General features: G+C 43.2%; 2 protein-coding genes across 2 annotated transcripts in view; one reads left to right on the forward strand and one right to left on the reverse strand.

Annotated features, from left to right (window-relative positions):
- The window catches only part of SLC4A5 (solute carrier family 4 member 5), a 77,518-nt gene extending 72,611 nt beyond the window's left edge, over positions 1-4,907 (forward strand). The window contains exons 24-25 of the mRNA XM_088026451.1: positions 1,170-1,237; positions 3,157-4,907. Coding sequence (XP_087882577.1) covers positions 1,170-1,237; positions 3,157-3,322 — 234 coding nt within the window. The 3' untranslated portion in view covers positions 3,323-4,907. The remainder of the gene's footprint in view (positions 1-1,169; positions 1,238-3,156) is intronic.
- Positions 4,908-5,778: 871 nt separating this feature from the next.
- Positions 5,779-18,853, reverse strand: MTHFD2 (methylenetetrahydrofolate dehydrogenase (NADP+ dependent) 2, methenyltetrahydrofolate cyclohydrolase). Its single transcript, XM_028116313.2, has 8 exons — positions 18,717-18,853; positions 12,808-12,992; positions 11,353-11,475; positions 10,760-10,912; positions 10,211-10,318; positions 8,678-8,770; positions 8,147-8,272; positions 5,779-6,977 (listed from the first exon to the last, which is right to left on the reverse strand). The coding sequence occupies exons 1-8, from the start codon at positions 18,815-18,817 to the stop codon at positions 6,814-6,816; spliced, it is 1,053 nt and encodes a 350-aa protein (XP_027972114.1). The 5' UTR covers positions 18,818-18,853; the 3' UTR covers positions 5,779-6,813.
- Positions 18,854-20,375: the final 1,522 nt, after the last annotated feature.

Below are 20,375 nucleotides of genomic sequence, written 5' to 3' on the forward strand. Positions count from 1 at the left end.
ATTGGTGGTGTTTATCAGCTTTTCCCACTGTTTCTCTCCAGCCCCAGTTCCCTCCTCCCTCAGTTATAAAGATTCCCATGGAAAGTGTCCAATCAGATCCCCAAAATGGTATCCACTGCATTGCCAGTAAGTAAAACACATGGTGTCTCTCCCTTCCTACTTACTACTTATTCTCCACCTCTTCCTCCAAGGAACTTCCATCTCCAACTCAGGGGGACCGAATGGTCTTAGATGCTAGAGGACTCCTCTGGTAGGCAGAGTTAAGTGGGAACTGGGCCACAAGGATTCAGACTTCAACCAATGGGATCCCCAAATCAAACCCTGCAGGTGCCTGTGATCAAGTTTCACTTCCATTTAGGCAGAGCCCCTCATTCCTTCCTTGCCCCTGCCCCTGGTGCCTCCTGATGCCTGTGGAGCCACCTGGCCCTCTCTTCAATGGTTTCAGACCACATGGATCCAAACATGACCCGCTGAGCCTCCCAGCCTTTCCAGTGGTTGTTGAAAATGATTGAGGGTTCAACGCCAAGCTGAGTTGTCCCCTTTAGAGAAACTGGTAGCATAGCATTTGGATCATAAATTAGCAGGGAAGGTCGTAGAAAAGTTCCTCCTGCTGAAAGGAAGGCTGCCTGGGAAGGATTGGGCATTGCTCACGAAGATCCTGGGGGGTTCTATGGCTGCCTTTACCCCCTCTGAGTTTCGGCACCCTACCAGAGGACAGTCCTGTCATCAAGACCACAGCCTATCCTTGGAATAATCAGGAAGATCCCACTTGAGTCCTGACCTCGGTGTTCCTAACGTAGGGCTTGCAACTTTCCTAAAAGTCCCAGATTAGGATCCTGCCAGGGCCCTTGAGGGGCTTCCCATCACACTCTCCGTCATTAGTACTTCTTTTTTAGTTGCTAACTCTCCTTCCTTCCCCTTCCCATTTGTATTCTTCCATCACCCTTCCTTACTCTGCCCTGGCCCTCCCCAACACCCACCTATCCTGGCTGAGAGCCCTCTGGGGAAGGAGTAACTGAGCCAGAAGCCATCCATCCTGATTTCCTCTTGTGTAGTGTTGGCTGTGGGGATCAGAGAACAGGAAGACAAGAGGGAAGCACTGGAGAAAGGTCTTCTCCAGTGTCCTCCTCAAACCTGCTCTACAACTGACGTTTTAATTTTCCTGCCAGGAAAAAGATCTTCCAGTTGGAGTTACTCATTCTGATTCTTCCTTCAGTGACTCAGAACTCGACCGGAGGTAATGGCCATGAGGTAGACTCCTTGGGTATTAGGTGGCCAGGAAGGCGGAGGGACTAGGATTTCCCAGGTTAGCCAGTGTCTCCGTAAAAAGCCTTTGCTGGTCCACCTTGGGAGACAGGTGGTCAGACCTGATTATTAGCGTCAAGTAACAAATGTGTCCTTTTACTGACATGACATGATTACACAAAGGTCTTCTACTTTAGAAAAGGAAATTACAAAATACGTAAAATTGAAAACACTGGGGGAAAACAACATAGAGAAAAACTACACATGACTTAAGTATATATTATTGAATGCCAGGATAAATGAGCTCAAAGATCAAAACGCCAGGTACTTCCGTAGTATGTGGAATAAAGTAACAGCATGGTTAATTAGCAAAGGTCAGAAACCTAACTAAATATCAAAGATTAAGTGGAGCATGGAACTTCTGATCTCGAAGCCGTGAGTTCAAGCCCCAGGTTGGGCGTAGAGATTACTTAAAAAAAAAAAAAAATGGAGAGAATAGTCAAGAAAGGATTCCAGACCATTTCCAGGGGCCCCTGTGCCAACTGTGATACCTTAGTGTTCTTAATGAGAAGCCATGAGAAAAGTGGACAACTTTATGATTGAAAACAAGGCAGGCTCAAAACTAGAAGAGAAATCCAGGGGCAAGAAAGTCAGCCTCAGCTATTACAGGGGAAGATGGTAGGGTGCTCCTACCTAGGGCCCTAAACTGGATGGGAATCACTGTACTACATCACACATGAGCAAAAGCGTAAGCTATCCCAAGTCTACAGGTAGATAAACCTGCAGACTTAGAAGCACTCATCCAAGAGATTTTAGAAAACATGCACAAGATCGTCTGAGTTAGAAGTCAAAGCTGTTACCACTTTGCCAGGATGAGAAGAGAGACACTGTAACAAGCCCCCCTAAGCAGTGGACCCAAGGCCACTCCAGCCCAGGAGGGTCATGCGTCCAAACTACATCCCTGCCTGCTTTCTCATCCCACCTCCCCAGTCGGTTCCTACACCATTACATGAATGCCACGGATTTTTATATATAAAGGTGCTGGGAGGAGAGCAGTCTATCCTGATTTTTCGTTTTTAAGTAGCCTACACCAAATTGAACCTCTCATTGCCCCAACCTCAGTCCGTGGAGAGAGAATACGGACCAGGACGGGGCATTTCCATATACAAACATGGGACAGCTACACTGGTGTTTTACCAACTCCGTGCAAGTAGTTGGAAGCAGAGACCACTGAACAGGATTCCATTTCAGTGAAGGAAAAGGCTCAGCAACATGATCTAGTTTAAGCATCCGAGATCTACCAGGCATGATGCTTAATCCCTGGGGGTCTAGAAAGACAGGCCTGCCAACAAAGACATACAACAGTGTGTGCCGAGAACAATGGGGCACATGTAAGAGAAAGGACAGTGTCTAAGGGAGGGATCTGCCTTATCTGGAGAGTCCAAGAACGATAAATAGGAGCCTGCCAGGTGTACAGAATAAAGAAAAGAGACAAAAGGAGGGCATTTCAGGCAGTGGGAACACGCCTGAAATACTATTTGAAAATAGCAAAGACTGCTGGGCTGGACGGGCAGTCAAACTAGAAGTAATCAGGAGTGCAAACATAAAGGGCCCTGTCTGGCCACACTAAGGAACCTGGATTCTATCTCTTGAATGGTGGGAATCACAGATCTGTGATCCAGAAAGTTCGCCTTGGCAGCAATGTGAAGACCAGGCTGACACTTCTGGCGAGACTAGCTCAGCAAGCACAGCTGAAGGCCAAGTGCAGAGGATGCTGCTCATTGCCATAACGTGTTAAGAGTTCATAAGCAAGGACAAAACTACTTGCTTTAGAGCCCTCCTCGGGGGGATAGCGTGGAAAATACCAACTACTAGATAAATCACTCTCCCTTCCCTCTTTTTCTTATTTAGCATCACATTGCACTTCAAAATTTCCTGTCCAGCTTCGCCTGCTTTCAACTATTCACAGAGCCCAGTGTTCATGGTGCCACAGGTGAAGATAGAAATGGAGTCAGACTGTGACTTCACAGATGTGGACAGATACGGAAGAGAAACTGACGGAGAGACCACCCTCTAGGATGCAGCTGCGCCCAGACAGGGCTTCATCTTCACTGTGGGAGGACATGGTTGCATCTTCACTGTGAGGTCTGGGCCAGACCCGTAACTTCTCTGAGACAGTTTCCTTATTTGCCAAACAGACGGAGTCATTCCACTTGATAGAAAACTGATCTGTGGGTGAAAAGTACTACTTACATGCAAAGCTGTCTCCTTCTTTCTGCAGTTAGGCAAACCAACAGAAACATGATACCTTATTTTAAAATGCAGTCCAGGATAGAAATTATAATGTTTCTTGAAATGAAAACAATGCTTGCCTCCCAAAATATAGCTAAGATAAAGGGGGCAATAGTAAATTTTTATTGAAACAAATATCTGTTAGATTTTTTTTTTAAGCTTAGATTTTAAAATATCTAGATGGTCTTGAAAAAAACCATTAAAACACTCATACTTCAGTAGACCACAGCTGGAAAATTTGTTTTGCAACTTGACATAGTAAGAAATGAGTACAAGGCCCTATCTTCTCCCATCTCGTGCAGCTTTCTGAGGCTCCTATGGCAGGTCTGCGCCATCTGCATGCGCTGTGCACCCTGGGCCAGCACAGACGTGTGACTGCAGGTTCCCCAGACTGGAAAGCCAGTTCCCAAAGTCAGCTGGTGAAAGAACCAATACATGAGAGCGAGCAAATGTTTGCAAAATAAGATTGTTCTTGTTCAAATGAAACTTCCAACCACATTACATCAACAAAATGATCCTCTTTCTACCCTTGGGTAGGTCCTGCCTCCAGGTTTTCAATGACCTTGCTCCCAAAGTTAAACTCCCATCCACAGGACCACTGCATGTTAGGCAGTGCTAATGTAAAATATTAGATTATAACTTTGCAGTATTAGATTAGTACTTTAAAGGAATGATTGGAAACAAGTTGGGTAGATTAATAACTCATTAATATAAGAAGCAAACCCTGTCCTCATGAAACTTACTATCAGTCTGTCTTTAGTCCCCACTTAACAAACACCCACCTTGCTTGTTTAACACCTACTATGTGCCTGACAGCCACAATGCAGCTGACATTTACTTTCTCCAGAACAACTATGGATTTGAATCTCGAGGAAATCACTTTGGTTAGTTACTACATTTACTCACAATGACCAAAGCAGGTGCTTTTTTTCTTCATCCTTTTCTATTTTTTAAAGACAAATGACACTAGGGCACGAGGACAGCTAACTGCATCTGCAATCCTCAGAGCTTCATACAGTGCCTGGTCCCTAGAAAACTGTACGTGTTCATTCAGTTAAATCTCAGTGCTCCCTCCAAGGGATACTGCCAAGAGGTAAAACGCTCTAAACCTCTCCCGTTAACTGCTCACTCACCCAGAACGATCACCTGAATTTAAGTATAAATTCTGTATTTTCAGCTGCACCAATCCTGGGGGAGCTAACAACCTTAACATTTCAGTTTTAAAACTTGGCTGATTTCCAATAGCACTTTGTCCAAATTAAACTGTAGAAATGTTATGGATTCCCGAGTAAATGTGCTTGATTAATGAAACAAGTTGGAAACTACAATGTTAATTTTTTGTTATTGTAAATTGATCACTGTAATTTTCACCTTATATGTCATTTATATTTTGTATATACATGAACATTTTAATTTTGACAACTTTTAACAGGTGGACATATTGTTACTTCTCCGTGCACTAGGTCAGAATTTCTTTCCACTTGTAACTGTAATTCAATAAAACTTAATCCTGTCTGCTCACCTTGCTCCATGTTTAGTAATTTTGGTCAAGTCAGCAAACATGGGATACGGACATGAGCTAACCCTAACTTACAAAAAAAAACATCTCCAGCGAACTATTCTCTTTCATCTCCAGGAAACTATCCAAAGAATAAAGGCTGCTGGCAGAAGAACAAGGAGAAGTCAGCTCCCCATTGTTCTTTTCTTTCTACCTGAAGCAGGCTGGAGCAGGAGCAGAAGGATCTGTCTGCTTGGAAGCCAAAATACTCAGCGCTGGAAGAGAACAGAGAATACACAGGGGCCTATCCCAGCCTCAAAATATGCACAGCAAATACCTTCCAATCTGTCAAATAAAACACACACATTGAAAAAATAATTGTATAGAGAGTGGGGCGCCTGAAGGGGTGGGGGTTGTCAGCAGGCACATCAAGAAGTCCTTTGCAAAGCTAACAATGTGTAAATTCAACTGCATGGTTTAGAAAACACCCAGAATAAGCCTAACCACTTAAATGAATCTTACAGATTAAGCTCCCAGCTTGGCACAGCCTGTTGGGACATCAGACTGAAAAGACTAGACTGGTTTCTCCACAGCTGCGCTTTGTATCAGTGTGTTTAAGGCACAGGATTAGGTGTTACCAAATATAGGAATATTGACACCCATTACATCTAATGAGAAAAATTAACTATGTTTAGGTCACAACCAGGACAGTAGCAGGAAGATACAGTATTTTGGAGAACTCATTCCACACCAGTCAGAAGTGTTTTATTAAAAAAAAAGTGAAACAAACACACACAAAAAAACCCTTTTAATCAGAAAGTCTGATTAAATTCAATGTGAACTCAAGTTCTCAAAAACCCATTGGGGAAAGTCAACAAATACATCTGAGAAAAGCAGGCAGCTGCTGACAAGTCTTTGGTGGAAAAGTAAGTTCATACTTAAACAAGCTGCCCTAATCCTAATGATTATCAAGCCCAAGTTTTGTTTTTCAAAAATAGGTTTCAAGATATCCCAAGGAAACCATACAGGCACCGCCAAGAGTACAAAGATGTAACAGTGAAGTTTAAGGATGGAGGAAAAGCCAAATATGACAACACACACAAATAATCTATAAAATAAAATAAGCCTTTCAGTCCTAGAGGAAAATGGGAAAGCCTCGTGAATATAATACACGTGGGGTGAGGACTGACGTGGAACTACCCTAAATATTTTCCCAATGACTAAGCCACGGAATGACAGCTCAGGACACCATCCATTCACAATTAGTTTTACATACCATAGGTATGTAAGTTACAGTAATGTTTTTTTTCTACTCAATTATCATTTCTTCCTTTTGACTTTTTCCCTAATTTTCTCTAGCAACATTTTTCCTTTGGTTTGACCAGCTGAACTCAAAAGGCTTGGAACCTAAAGTGAGTATCAACTCTTATTGAAATAGCACTTAGGAAATGCAATCCTAGAAAAGGCAAATTTTAACTGAAGTGGCTTGATCAAGTTAAGCACCTGCTCTTAATGGGACGATGTCCTCCACGTTCATCACCAGGTGAACGGCTTCTCTTGGCGGGCTCACACGACCCAGCAGGAGGCCAGCATGCTCTGTGCTGAGGTACGGCAGAGCCATGCGCACAGGCACACCCCCCCATTTCTGCTTTCAATAAATACAAAAAGCATCATTTTAAACCATTTCAGTAAAATAAATAAAAAATATTGCATTTCTATTGGCCTGTTTCGCCTCTCTGACCGGCTTGGAGGGGTGTTCGTGACAGAAGACACAACAGTTAATTGGTTGCTACTCCACGCTCCTTAGGCTTCAATACTTCCTGCTCTTCAAGCCTCAGCACCTTTTTTGCGGCAATAATGGTATTCTTCATCAGCATTGCCACTGTCATGGGACCAACACCCCCAGGGACTGGAGTGATGTAACCGGCTTTCTTTTTGACTCCTACATAGAAACAAGATGGGTAGACTGCCTTAATTATGGCAAAGGAAATGTATGCATCTTAATGTACCGTGGAAGAAGCATTCAAAGAAAAAGTAAGAATATACACAAGCACCTTCATAAGCCTCAAACTCATTAAAAAAAAAAAAAAGTCCTATCTACATTACTCAGGGGTAAAGTCTTTTGAACATACTAAAAAAAGAACATGCATGTAATAAGAGTTGTTCAATGAATATTTATACATCTAAATAACCTATAACTTACCATCTATACTTTTCCTCCATATTAAATCAGTTTGAAAAGAAACACCTCAATGGGTTAACTATATGTGAGGTAAAACTATTTATTGTATTATTAATTTATTACCAATTAATACCTGCCTACAACATTTTCTTTTATTTACTATTTATTGACTATATTTATGTAACTATACTGTTTGCCCAAAGCACCAAAGCCGAGTAATTTTCTGGAAAGTGAGAAGTAAGATTTTTTCTAATCCAATCTTAAAGGAAAAATACTTAAGATACCTAGGCTTGTGTCTGATTGCTTTATTAGAAATAGAAAACTAGAAATAGGTTTACCAGCCCAAAATTGAGATAAACATGATAACTTAAGAACTGAAAGGAGAAATCTCCTAGTATATTTCAAAATCCAGGAATGTGGCTCTTTCCTGGACCATTTTTAACATTCCAGGTCTGTGATCTCTCCTCTCAATGTGAAAATGATGAATCTGTAACACCTTCTAGGAGACTCAATGGTTTCGGAAAGTCAACTCATTAAATTTTTAGACATGTTAAAAGTGATGAAATTGTTTTAATTATGAAGTAACCCTAAGGAAAGAACAAACACCTCCCTGAAAAGTTTATACCCAGTCCCCATAATTTTATGATATAAACAATTAAAATGGTTCTAGAATGACTATAATTTAAGTTTCTCTTAATTCATGTGGAATGCATTTTGAATTACCAGAGTAATGTAAGATGGTTTTTTTTTTTTTTTAAGTAATTTCTACCCCCAACACACAACCCTGAGATCAAGAGTCACATGCTCCACGGACTGAGCCAGCCAGGTACCCCCAGAGTAACGTAAGTTAAAAGTAAATGATCTGTCCTAAATGTCCATTAAAGGTAGTATTTACTGATTTTATATTTTAAGAAAATTATACCATTTACCTTCAAAGTCCACATCTCCAACTAACTTGGGTTTAGCAGTGATGGGATCTTGAACTCTATTTATTCCCACATCGATGACTGCAGCTCCCTCCTTGATCATATCTGCTGTGATCAGATTTGGAATGCCTGCAAACAGAGAGAGGAATGAGAGGAATGTTCACTAGTTCTGAAAGGAAGATTCTACTTGTTAGAGTCTTATCTGATTTCAATTTTAAGAGACCTGGAAGAACTAATTAGCTTGTTTGATGAAAACCTGTAAAAACCATTAGCCAAGAAACCACTGAAACTCCATACAGTAAACAGACATATTCAGAGGTTTCTGAAGCAACATTCACCCATCAAGTGAAGATTGGAAAGCCAGAAACCAACGCTGCATGCACCATTCTTGCCTCACCTCTATGGGCCGCATACAATATCACCGCTAGAAGAATGGTGAATGCGTTGGCACAGAGGTAGGCAAATTCTAAGATAAGAGGTCTATCTTCACCCTTCTGAGGTGAGGCCCTTCCCTCCCCTCCCTGGGGTTCTTACCTGCAGCAGAGACCACAATGTCTGCAAGAACTGTATGTTTCTTCAGTTGTTCTTTGGGAGTGTATCGATGAGATATCGTAACAGTGGCATCACCTAGGAATTAAAAAATACATGTCTTGATTTCTGAATCAAAGCTGAGATTGAATTAGGTCTCAACTAGGCAACCCATTTTAGAAATTCACCATCTCTGAAGAAGTAATTGACTTAATTCGTGTACCATATTTTCTGGACAGCTAAGTACCAGTTACTTTTCAGCAATTAATACCTAGTTTCTTTTATTTTTTCTTAATCTAAATTCAATTAATTAACATAGAGTGTATTATTAGTTTCAGAAGTAGAGTTCAGTGATTCATCACTTACATATAACACCCAGTGCTCATTGCAAGTGCCCTCCTTGATACCCATCACCCAATTACCCCATCCCCCCACTGACCTCCCTTCCAGGAACCCTCCGTTTGTTTCCTGTAGTTAAGAGTCTCTTATGGTTTGTTTCCCTCTCTGATTTCATATTTTATTTTTCCCTCCCTTCCCCTAAGATCCTGTTTTGTTTCTTAAATTCCACGAGTGAACTCTTTAAGATAATTGTCTTTCTCTGACTGACTTATTTCACTTAGTATAATACCTTCTAGTTCCATCCACAAGGTTGCAAATGGTAAGATCTCTTTTTTGATGGCTGAGTAATATTCCATTGTATATATATACCACCTCTTCTTTATCCATTCATTTGTCAATGGACATTTGGGCTCTTTCCACAGTTTGGCTACTGTGGACATTGGGGTGCAGGTGCCTCTTTGGTTCGCTATGTTTGTATTCTTTGGGTAAATACCCAGTTTCTTATAACTTTTATTCCCTCATCCTAGCTCCACCCTTTAGAATCATTTAAAATTAAATTTATTCCTTATCCTATTTAGCAGCCTTTCAGGAATCTTACCTTTCCTAAGCAAAATATCACTAGAATTATTCAAGATTTAAAACTTTTTTTCTATCAAGTGACACAGAATGGGATGCTATGAACTGTTTCTTAGTTCAAACTATCAAAGCCATAACTGAAAATGTCTATTTGCCTACAACCATGCTTATATTCAAAACTCAAATATATTTCTTTTTTTTTTTTTTTTTAAAGATTTTATTTATTTGACAGAGATAGCGAGAGCAGGAACACAAGCAGGGGGAGTGGGAGAGGGAGAAGCAGGCTTCCCGCGGAGCAGGGAGCCCGATGCGGGACTCGATCCCAGGAACCCGGGATCATGACCTGAGCCGAAGGCAGACGCCCAACGACTGAGCCACCCAGGCGCCCCTGAACTCAAATATATTTCTGAGGCATATCCATTTCTGTACTAGTTCCCTAATAAATGAATATAAATAGTCTCAGGTGCCAGGAGGAGTTCAGCTTCTCCTACAAAGATTACTCCCCAAATATCTGCTAACAAAATTACAACAAATACAAATACAAAGTTTAACAAACACAGGACACCCTGCAAAGGTTCGCACATAAGGGAGCAGGGAACACTCCTCTGAAAGCCATTTCCTTACCTCCAGGACGTTCGTGCGCCCCATCTGTGTGGAGCAGCATGGCAATGGGCATTCCAACATTTTTTGACCTCCCAGCCACAACCACATTCTTCCCTAGGGTTGGAATGCCTATGAAGAAATATATATAAGGAGTACCAGACTATGTTAGAAGGAGCACCAAAGAAGGCAGACAGAGGGCCTAGGACATGAATCTAACGGTGATAAGGAAGGGAGTTACTAAGCTTGTTACCTCAACAGTCAAGGGGGCCCATCACTTGCTACACACATCCTGAAGACTAAAAGAACATGAGAGAAAGCACCCTGGAAGATACAAAATATTATATGAGTGTGCACTATCAACCCAATGAAACCTTAAGTTTCCTTTGCAGAGGCTTCTGGATTAAGTGGCAACAAAGTCAATAGAGGCAACCACAGGAGAGGCAGGCTCTGGGGGCAGGACTGGAGGACGTGGGGCCCAAGTGTCCACTCTGCAACTGTAGGCACTGTTACCACTGGCAAGTACTGGTTTCATGATCCTAACACAGACATACAACTATGGGATATACCTACCAGTTCGCTTAATTATTTCCCAGACACCCCACGGGGTAGCCGGTAACATGGAGTACTGGTCCAGACACATTCGCCCTACGTTAATTACATGAAAGCCATCAACATCCTTGTCTGGGGAAACAGCGTTGCAGATCTTTCGCTCGTCGATGTGCTCTGAAAGAGAGATCAGAGCAGCGGCCTGAGGTCACTGTCACCTAGTTGGCACTGCCTGACTCCAGCTTAGCTGGTTTATTGCACAAACCCGTTCCCCTTCCATGACTGGCTTCCGTGATTGATTTCTTGGTCTGCACAGAAGGAACACACACCAGGCAAAGCCAAATGCCAGCATCAAAGGCAGTAGCCTCTTGTATGACTGCTTCCCTCCACTGCCATTTTGTATCAAGATGTCACTTCCGAGTCAAGGAGTAATTGGTTTTCTTTTTTTTTTTTTAGTAATTGGTTTTCTGAGTAGGTCGGTGCATACTTAGTAAAATATTCACTCTCTCGAATTTACCTCCCCTTTAAGTCAGATCCACAAGGGGCCAGGTGTATAAAGTAGCTAAGAATCCTCTATTCCTCAGAAATCATTCTAAGTGATAGAGCCCAAAACTCACCTGGAAGAGGCAGCTGAACAAGGAGGCCATCTACATTATCATCATTATTTAGTTTATTGACTAAATTCAACAGTTCTTCCTCTGAAATTGAAGCTGGTTTCACAATTGTCTCACTGTTGATTCCTATAAGAAAATTCCAAGGTTAAAAAAAATATATCGAGGCATTTAATGAGCAATGCTATGTTGCCTGCCATGGTATTCTAACATAGAGTTAGAATATCATACCCAACCCTGGTAGCTAAAAAGCCCCAGTCAGTTCCCAAGGCACCTAAAAAATTAACTTCACAAATATACACTCTAGAGAACGTTGGCTCAACAATTATCTACATTATTCTACACTATCCTCATGAGCCTCAATTTACAGAAAAGGAGACAGAGGCTCAGCAAAATTGAAACACAAGCCATCTAGTGATGAAGGCAATCCTTCCAGTTTTGGAGTCCGTTCTTTCCACTGCACTGTGCTTCCTGCCAGTGTCTTAAAAAGCCATAGCTTGCCATTTTCTAGAGTTTCTAAAGATTTTTCAAAGAAAAGGGCAGAAGGCCTCAATCCTGTGATACCAAGGACTCACGGCCCAGTCAATGGCCCAGCCGCCCCAGTGGTTTCACAGCCTTTCAGAAGGAAGGGCACCCAGGTCTCATACCACCAACCCGCAGAGGAGCAGGAAGAGGCAGAGCCAAGCCCACCCACCCCAGATCTACCATCACACAGAGTCAGTGGTACAGTGAGACCTCGAACACGAACTTCCCAACACCCAGACCCTCAGTTTTTGCATTCCAAACTCTAACCACTGCGTAATTTTTTTTTAAGATTTATTTCTATTTATTTCAAAGAGAGAGAGCATGCGAGCAGGGGGAGGGGCAGAGGGAGAGAGAGAGAAAATCCTCAAGCAGACTCCCCGCTGAGTGTGGAGCCTGATGTGGGGCTCAATCCCAGGACCCTGAGACCATGACCTGAGCTGAAATCAAGAGTCAGCCACTTAACTGAGTCACCCAGTTGCCCCCCACTGCATCATTCAGTTGGCTGTGGACCCAGTTGGTAGAGAAGCCAAAAGCTATTTCCCAGAAGTCAGTCATTTCCTTCAAACCTAGGACTGTTTTCTAGGCCACATCACTGAGGCCTCCCCAGCCAAATGCTCAAACATCTCAGCCAGACTCTCATGTCTGTCAAGGAAAGCAAATATAAAATGTGTTCAAGGTCCCTTGTCTAATGTTAAGACTAAAGACGGAATTTAGCTTATATTCCAGAAGACACCGAGAATACCAACCATATTCCTTCCATCCTAGTTTATAAGCCTCCCCAGCAGATAGGCCTAATTTCTTTATGACCATATTTTGGATACAGTTCAATCCCATCAGCCTCCTCTGCTTGAGTCTTCTAAGCAGAATAAAGACTCATGAGTGCCAATGGAGTTTGCCGCAATTTGACGGCAGCCAGGGTCTGCGAGTGACACATACCCACTTCTGCAGCGGCCCGGGTTTTGTTGAGGACGTAGGAATGACTTGCAGGATTCTCGCCCACCAGAACCACACTCAGGTGCGGCCGCTTGTTGCCCGAAGCCACCCATTCTTCCACTTCCTGCCACACTTCCCGCTTGATCTGCTGGGCCAGTTTCCTTCCAGAAATGACAACGGCTTCATTTCTGCAGAAGGCAACAACAGTCACAAAACCAAATAGCTTAAATTTTTGTGAAAAGTAAAGATCTGACTCCAAAAAAAAAAAAAGGTTATAAACTACTCCAAACTTAAAGAGTAGATTAAAACACATGGTGCCTAAGCTGAGGGACAACGGAAATCTGAAGGGCAGTTTCAGAGTGGTAAATCTGTGTCCAGCTACATGTTTGGGGAAATAACGTTGACTGAAATACTATCATTACCCTGAAGCTTGGAGAGCTTAAGTGAGTGACAGCTAGTACTTGGCAAAGCTGGCCCTCATACTCAGCTCAGTCTGAATCCAGAGTCCAGGCTCTTACCACTACATCATCCGGACCCCTGATCATTGACACACTGATAGACCCCTCCCCCCCCAAAAAAAGTTTTCCACTGTTTTAATTTGCATTGTTTTATCTGACCCGTCACCACTCTGAGGTTAGTGTGTCCTATATGCTTATATACCATTTTGTAGTTTGTGTTTTGCCTATGTTATTAGCATCCAGCCATGTGTTTCAAACCATTTCCCAGTTAAGTCAATTGGCTTTTTAATTTCCTTTTTTTTTAAGATTTTATTTATTTATTTATTTGACAGAGAGAAAGACAGCGAGAGAGTGAACACAAGCAGGGGGAGTGTGGGAGAGGGAGAAGCAGGCCTCCTACTGAGCAGGGAGCCCAATACGGGACTCGATCCCAGGACCCTAGGATCATGACCTGAGCCGAAGGCAGCCGCTTCACCGACTGAGCCACCCAGGCGCCCCTGGCTTTTAATTTCTATGATGCTTTCAAATATATAAATTATGTCATGCAATTAAACGAACAGACAATGTTTTGGACAGGTCAAACCTAAAAATTACCACTGCTCCCCACAGCCCCTCCCGGAGAAGACTTTCCCAGTAAGAATAAGGAGGTTCCATGCCATGGGTGGCGGTGAGCTGCTCTACCCTGGGACCCCAGTGGCCCACCCACAGATGACAGATCAGGAATGAGTATTGGACGCCAAGGACAATTTCTAGGCCAGCCAGTGGTCCAGTTGGTGCACAAGCTCAGAGCAACAGGAGCAACAGGTAAACTAGCCTGGTAAGAGCTTCTCCCTGAAACACATTCACACACTAGAACCACAGAGGACCTGTTGGTGGGAGGAGCTGAAGACAGACATAGAAAAAAAGTAGAGACAGAGAATAGCAGTCACACTCACGGTAGGACAGAGCAAGAGATGCGGAAACTGCTACTGATGGGCAACGAGAAAACTCAGGGTCTAAAAGAACTTCCAGTTCCCAAAACCATGTTCCGATCTCTGAAAGACCACTTCTTCCCAATAAGAACTGTTTATGCAGCTCTTCCTGGGTTCTAACGTGGAAGATTCCTGGTTTTCTTATTTCCATACATGGCCTTATAATAAAGTTCCCAATACTTAATGTAGGATGAGCAACTGCTCTTTTAGCATAAAGGTCTAGTGGAAAGAAGTCTTTCCCTTTTGTTTTCTTTCTTTCTTCAGTATCACGAAGAATGCTTCAATCTCAAGACCAATGAAACACACAGTTGTCTGAAATATTGAAAAAATTTCCCCTAATAGCACATATTTAATTCTCAGGGATAACACCAAGGTACTCGATATCCTGTATGGTCAGATATGATTCATTCTTTTTTTTTTTTTTTTTTGAGATTTTATTTTTAAGTAACCTCTACGCCCAACATGGGGCTTGAACGTACAAACCCGAGATCAAGAGTCGGACACTCCACTGACTGAGCCAGCCAGGTATGATTCATTCTTAAGACCACTGTTAATTAGGGGCGCCTGGGTGGCTCAGTTGGTTAAGCGACTGCCTTCAGCTCAGGTCATGATCCTGGAGTCCCGGGATCGAGTCCCGCGTCCCGCGTGGGGCTCCCTGCTCAGCGGGGAGTCTGCTTCTCCCTCTGACCCTTCCCCCCTCATGTGCTCTCTCTCCCTCATTCTCTCTCTCAAATAAATAAATAACATCTTTAAAAAAAAAGACCACTGTTAATTAAAATGGAATTTTATTTTATCTTTTTTAAAGATGTTATTTATTTATTTGACAGAGACAGCGAGAGAGGGAAAACAAGCAGGGGGAGTAGGAGAGGGAGAAGCAGGCTCCCTGCCGAGCAGGGAGCCTGATGCAGGGCTTGATCCCAGGACTCTGGGATCATGACCTGAGCCGAAGGCAGACACAACGAATGAGCCACGCAGGCACCCCTAAAATGGAATTTTAAAGCTTCAACAGTCTTTAAACCTTCCATGCTTCTTTTCCATTAAGATTAAACACCTGCTTTAAACCAGATTGAAATGTCTTATATATAAAGCAGTAATTTTTTTTTAAAGATTTTTATTTATTTATTTGACAGAGAGAGAGAGAGACAGCGAGAGCAGGAACACAAGCAGGGGAGAGAGTCAGAGGGAGAAGCAGGCTTCCCGCCGAGCAGGGAGCCCGATATGGGACTCGATCCCAGGACCCTGGGATCATGACCTGAGCCGAAGGCAGACGCTTAACAACTGAGCCACCCAGGCGCCCTAAAGCAGTAATTTTATATCTAAACTTTATATTAATTTGTATTTGTATCTTGGAAGTTTTAAAAAGATAAAATTTTATAGCAAACAGCACTTTTACCCAAATTTTATGTAATGATACTAGCATAGCACAAAATATATAATAGCATTTCACATACACCCATGGTATATTAAGGAACTGAAAACATGTTAACATTCAAAATCAGTTTTAAAACTAGATTTGAAGGGGACTTCATTCAAAGGGCTTTGGACATAAACACCTCTGGCAACACTCCTGGGAAATAGCCCCAGTACAGAAATATATTCCCAATCCTGCAATGCTGTAGAATGAAAGATTACTTTAAAAGAGTTTACTACAGTGATTTATAACGAATGAAATAACACGTATAAAGTGCAAGGCATATATATTCAATAGAAATTAATTTCTTACTCTCTTCCATTGGTTAGATTTATAAACACACACATCCTTAATATATAACATATATCTTTACTTACTCATAAGGATATGTGTGTAAACATATATATACACATATATAAATATTCAGTAAAGTCTTAAATCGCATTTCATTAAAAAGTTCCTTTGAGGTGGCTAGTGAGTTAAGCTCAGGTGGTGATCTCAGGGTTGTGTGCAGGGCCCTGTCAGGCTCCACCCTTGTCTCTCTCCTTCTGCTCCTCCCCCACCCCACCCCACACTCTCTGACTCTCTCAAATAAATAAATAAAATATTTTTTAAGAAATTGAAAGCCATGAACTTAGACAAAATGGTAGCAGCACATTTGGGCTAAGACTGATCTACTACAGTTAAGAACACAGGGTTCTGGAAAAACCCAGTGTTCCAAGTCCCAAAGGCAGGTTCTGGATGTTACGCCAATTAGCTTTTAAAAAAACTGTCAAAGAGCAACTAGAACCAAAAACAAAGCAACAACACAATGAGTATCTTCTGTAATATCAGCTGTTTTAGCCCTCCTCTGCATATACAACTCTGCAAAATGTGAAACAGTCCTGCCAGTGAGTCATTACCTCATTTCCCATCATCTCTTTTGCCAAAGGGCAGATAAAGTAACTGCTACCTCAAAAGAAACAAAAATAGAGGCTCAGCTCAGTCCCACAGGGAATCCAAAACTATTAACTATATTAGCTAACACTTATGTAGGAATTAAATGCTTTTCACAGATGTGTTTAATAATGGGTTAAAATTATGAATGAGAATAAAATAAAATGAGTGAACAGACGAAAAAAGCCACAAGGACTGTTCAAATAAAATTCAAAATCCAGCTCAGTAGCATCTTCGCTTTCCTAATTCAATAGCGTACAGCACTGTAATTTTCCATAAAAACAATTATCAGGTGCATTTTACAGTTCATGATCAGGTTATTCTGGAAAGGGTTCGGTTATCTACTAATTAATTACATACAAAGGGGGATGGAACTAACATCTATTAAACACTAGGTATTTTGCTATGAGTTTTACACACATTACTCTCATTTACCTTGGGGTTATTATACTAACTAACTATAATACTATTATACTATTATTATACTATAATAGTATAAGAGCATACTATTATACTATAGAAGGGGAAAGTGAGGACGGTAGAAACAAGATTCAAACACAAACAAACCTCTGCCTCCAAAGTCCATTTTTCCCTATCCCCCAGTCTACTATAGTACTCTCTCTCCAACCATGAGTTTATGTTCCTGAAACCCTCCCCCATCAAAAGGAATTCATGCAGACTCATAAAAGATATTATTGTCTTACATTTGCTAGCCAGCAGTGATCAAAGCAATAAAAGGAAACCATAAATACCATAGTATTGCCTTCAGAGATGTGGAAGTCTACTTGTTCATTCAGAAACGTTAGTGAAAGGAGGGCATCTGTTACTGGAGAGTGAACAAACTGGTCCAGTTTTCTAAGTGATGAATTAGACGATCTTTACAGATCTCTTCAATCATGAAAGCCACAGGCACACGTGGCCAGAACTCAGGAAGGGAGCAACGGGGAAGAGAACAGACAGTAATGAGGGATGGGGCTGAAAGGCAGGTCAGGGTCAGAACAAGAAAAGCCCTGAGTGTCCCGGGTCTTCTTTCAAGAACGCATTAACCCTCATTCTACGGATGCAGTCTACGACAGCATCTTGGCAATGTTTCTAACATTTTTTTTTTACACTGAGTGGAAAGTACACACGTGTTCTGCCCCTTGACAGCTAAGGGAGTTCCACTAGGAAAGAGGACTTATGATCATCCCTGAATTCACACAGCCTAGCCAAGTGCCAAGATGAAAGAAGGGGCTGCTGTTACAGGGCTCAGCTCGCTGGCAACGCAAAGGCTCTAAAGATGGGCGAGAGAGTGCGCAGATTTAGGGAGAGAAAGCACAGGCCCCCAGAAGACTCTTCAACCTAGGTTTAAGAATGGGAGTTTGAGGTCTAGAAAGATGAGGAAAAACCCATTACCTCCCTAAGAAAAGGCAAACAGAGCTCTTCCCTCCTCCCCTCGGGTATTTTTCCCTTCAATTTACCAGCCTGGCAGTGACTAGCTCCGGGTGGACCGCATCAAAGCCCTGGTGACCCCAGCACATTTATTCTCTTGGCAGGGGAAGGGGCAGCTTGGAGAGCTGCGGGAGCCACATCCACCTCCCGAAGGAGGAGGGAAGAGCGGGTACCCGGCGAGCAAGCCGGCTCTGGGATTTCGTCAGACTGCACCAACCTCCTCCGCCGCTAGGATCCCGACGCGCACTGAAAGCTGCTCATTCAGAGTCCTTCCCGGCGCTCGCCGAAGCGTATCCTCTGCTTGGCCAAGCGGCTCCGCAACACCGCCAAGGGCGGCCGGCAGGTTCTGGCCGGTAACCTCCGTACGGTCCCGCGTAAATCCGGGCGCCCCAGAGCCCGCCTGCGCCTTCGCTCCGCACCGTGGGCCCCGTCCCGCCTACGGACTGGCCCCGAGAGAGGGCGACGCCCCGGGGCTGCGGAGACCTGCTCCCTCTGAAAGGCGGGCTCCGGGCATCAGCCCGCCCCACGGAGCGAGCGCTCAGGTCGCAGACTGCGGCCGCGCTCGGCTGCCACGTCGCCCCGTCACCGCCCGGGACAGAGATGCTCGGTAGAACGTCCCTCGGCGCCCCTTCGGAGCCCGGGCGGTCCCCCCACCCTCGGTTCCCCTCGGTTTTCGGCGCTGACCCAGCTCCAGGACCCTCTTACCGAACTACCGAGAGGTGGAAGGGGCGATAACGGAGGCGGCAGCTCTGAGCGAGCCGGAGGAGCCGGGTGGCCAACGTAGACACGACGGAAACAGCTGCCATCACCCGCGCCAAGGTCCGCGCCAGGAGAGAAGCGCGCGCGCGGGCCGTGCAGTTATACCGCGGCCGCGTGGCAGGCCCCGCCTTCCGCCCGCACCCATTGGCCACTTCCCAGCAAAGCCCTGCTTGTGATTGGAGCAAGAAGAGCCAGCAGGGGAGCCCTGGAAGGCTCGGAAGCCCTGGTAGCCTGCAGAGATTGGCCGAGGAAGGCAAGCCCCTGCCCGACGCAGCGGGTGTCACGGAGGCCGGGCCAGCACGAGTGAGAGTTTGTTCATTCATTGCTTGAAGAAATACCTGAGCGCCTACTGTGTGCCAGGCAGCGTAAAAATGGAAAAAAGATAGGCAAATAGAAGAATAATGGAGTTAGAAAGAAACTATTTGACGAAATCACAGTAAAAACGGATCATCAATGGATGTCAAAACAACTGGATGAGGAACAGGTATGTACTTACTGGGTTGCCAGATCTTACAAGTAAAAATACAAGACACTCAATTAAATTTGAATTTTAGATAAATAATTTAGGAGGAGGGTCATACTTGTATTAGGATAGTATTCGATGGTCATCTGAGATTAAAATTAAACCGGGCTTCCTGTATTTTATCTGGCTACCCTTTTTTATAGTGTCAAAGTATCTCTCCCACAATATACTTATTAATAGTAAAGGGGGAAAATAGTAAATTTACAACAGGGAAACCTGAAAGTCATGACCTTAAACGAGTGATCAAAGTTAACACCATAGGTAATGGAACAGACACGCATTATGACACATTGAGGAGGGCACATCACTTCCTAACTCTTCACAAGTCTGAAAATTGAATGAAGTGATTTTTTCCTAAACCATTAAGTCCCCTAAAAACTATTACAGATTTTTCATTTACACACTGAGAGGAGAGAACAAAGACCTGGAATATTAAAACAGTCTAGGAAAAACCCATATTCCTGAAATTTTGGAATATACTGGTGGATTTTAATCTAATCACAAGGAAGTATCAGACAAGCCCAAACTGAGAGACATTCTACAAGAAAAGCAGCCTGTACTCTTTGAAAAATGTCAAAGTCATGAAAAACAAAGCATGAGGAACTGTTCTAGATTAGAGAAGTCTAGACATGACAAATGTAATGTGTGATTTGGAACCAAAAAATTATTTTTCTTTCTCTTTATTTCATTTTTCTTTTTTTTGTTAAGATTTTATTTGTTTATTTGAGAGAGAGAGGAAGTGAAAGCGAGTGAGCCTGAGTGGGGTGAGGGGCAGAGGGAGAAGCAGACTCCATGCTGAGCAGGGAGCCTGATGGGGGGGTGGCGGGGAAGAGATCCCAGGACCCTGGGATCATGACCTGAGCCAAAGGCAGCTGCTTAACCGACTGAGCCACCCAGGTGCCCTCCTTATTTCATTTTTCTTTTTCCTGTCTCTTTTCTGTAAAGGATATTACAGGACAATTGGCAAAATATTAATAAAGCCTGTAGATCAGCTAATAGCATGGTATGAGTGTTAATTTACTGCTTTACCTAACCATATTGTGGTTACATAAAAGAATGTACTTGGCTTTAGAATTAGAGAC

The sequence above is a fragment of the Eumetopias jubatus genome, unplaced genomic scaffold (assembly GCF_037043125.1).
Source record: "Eumetopias jubatus isolate StellerSeaLion01/CBP00866 unplaced genomic scaffold, mEumJub1_p1.0 scaffold_9, whole genome shotgun sequence".
Taxonomy (NCBI): Eukaryota; Metazoa; Chordata; class Mammalia; order Carnivora; family Otariidae; genus Eumetopias; species Eumetopias jubatus.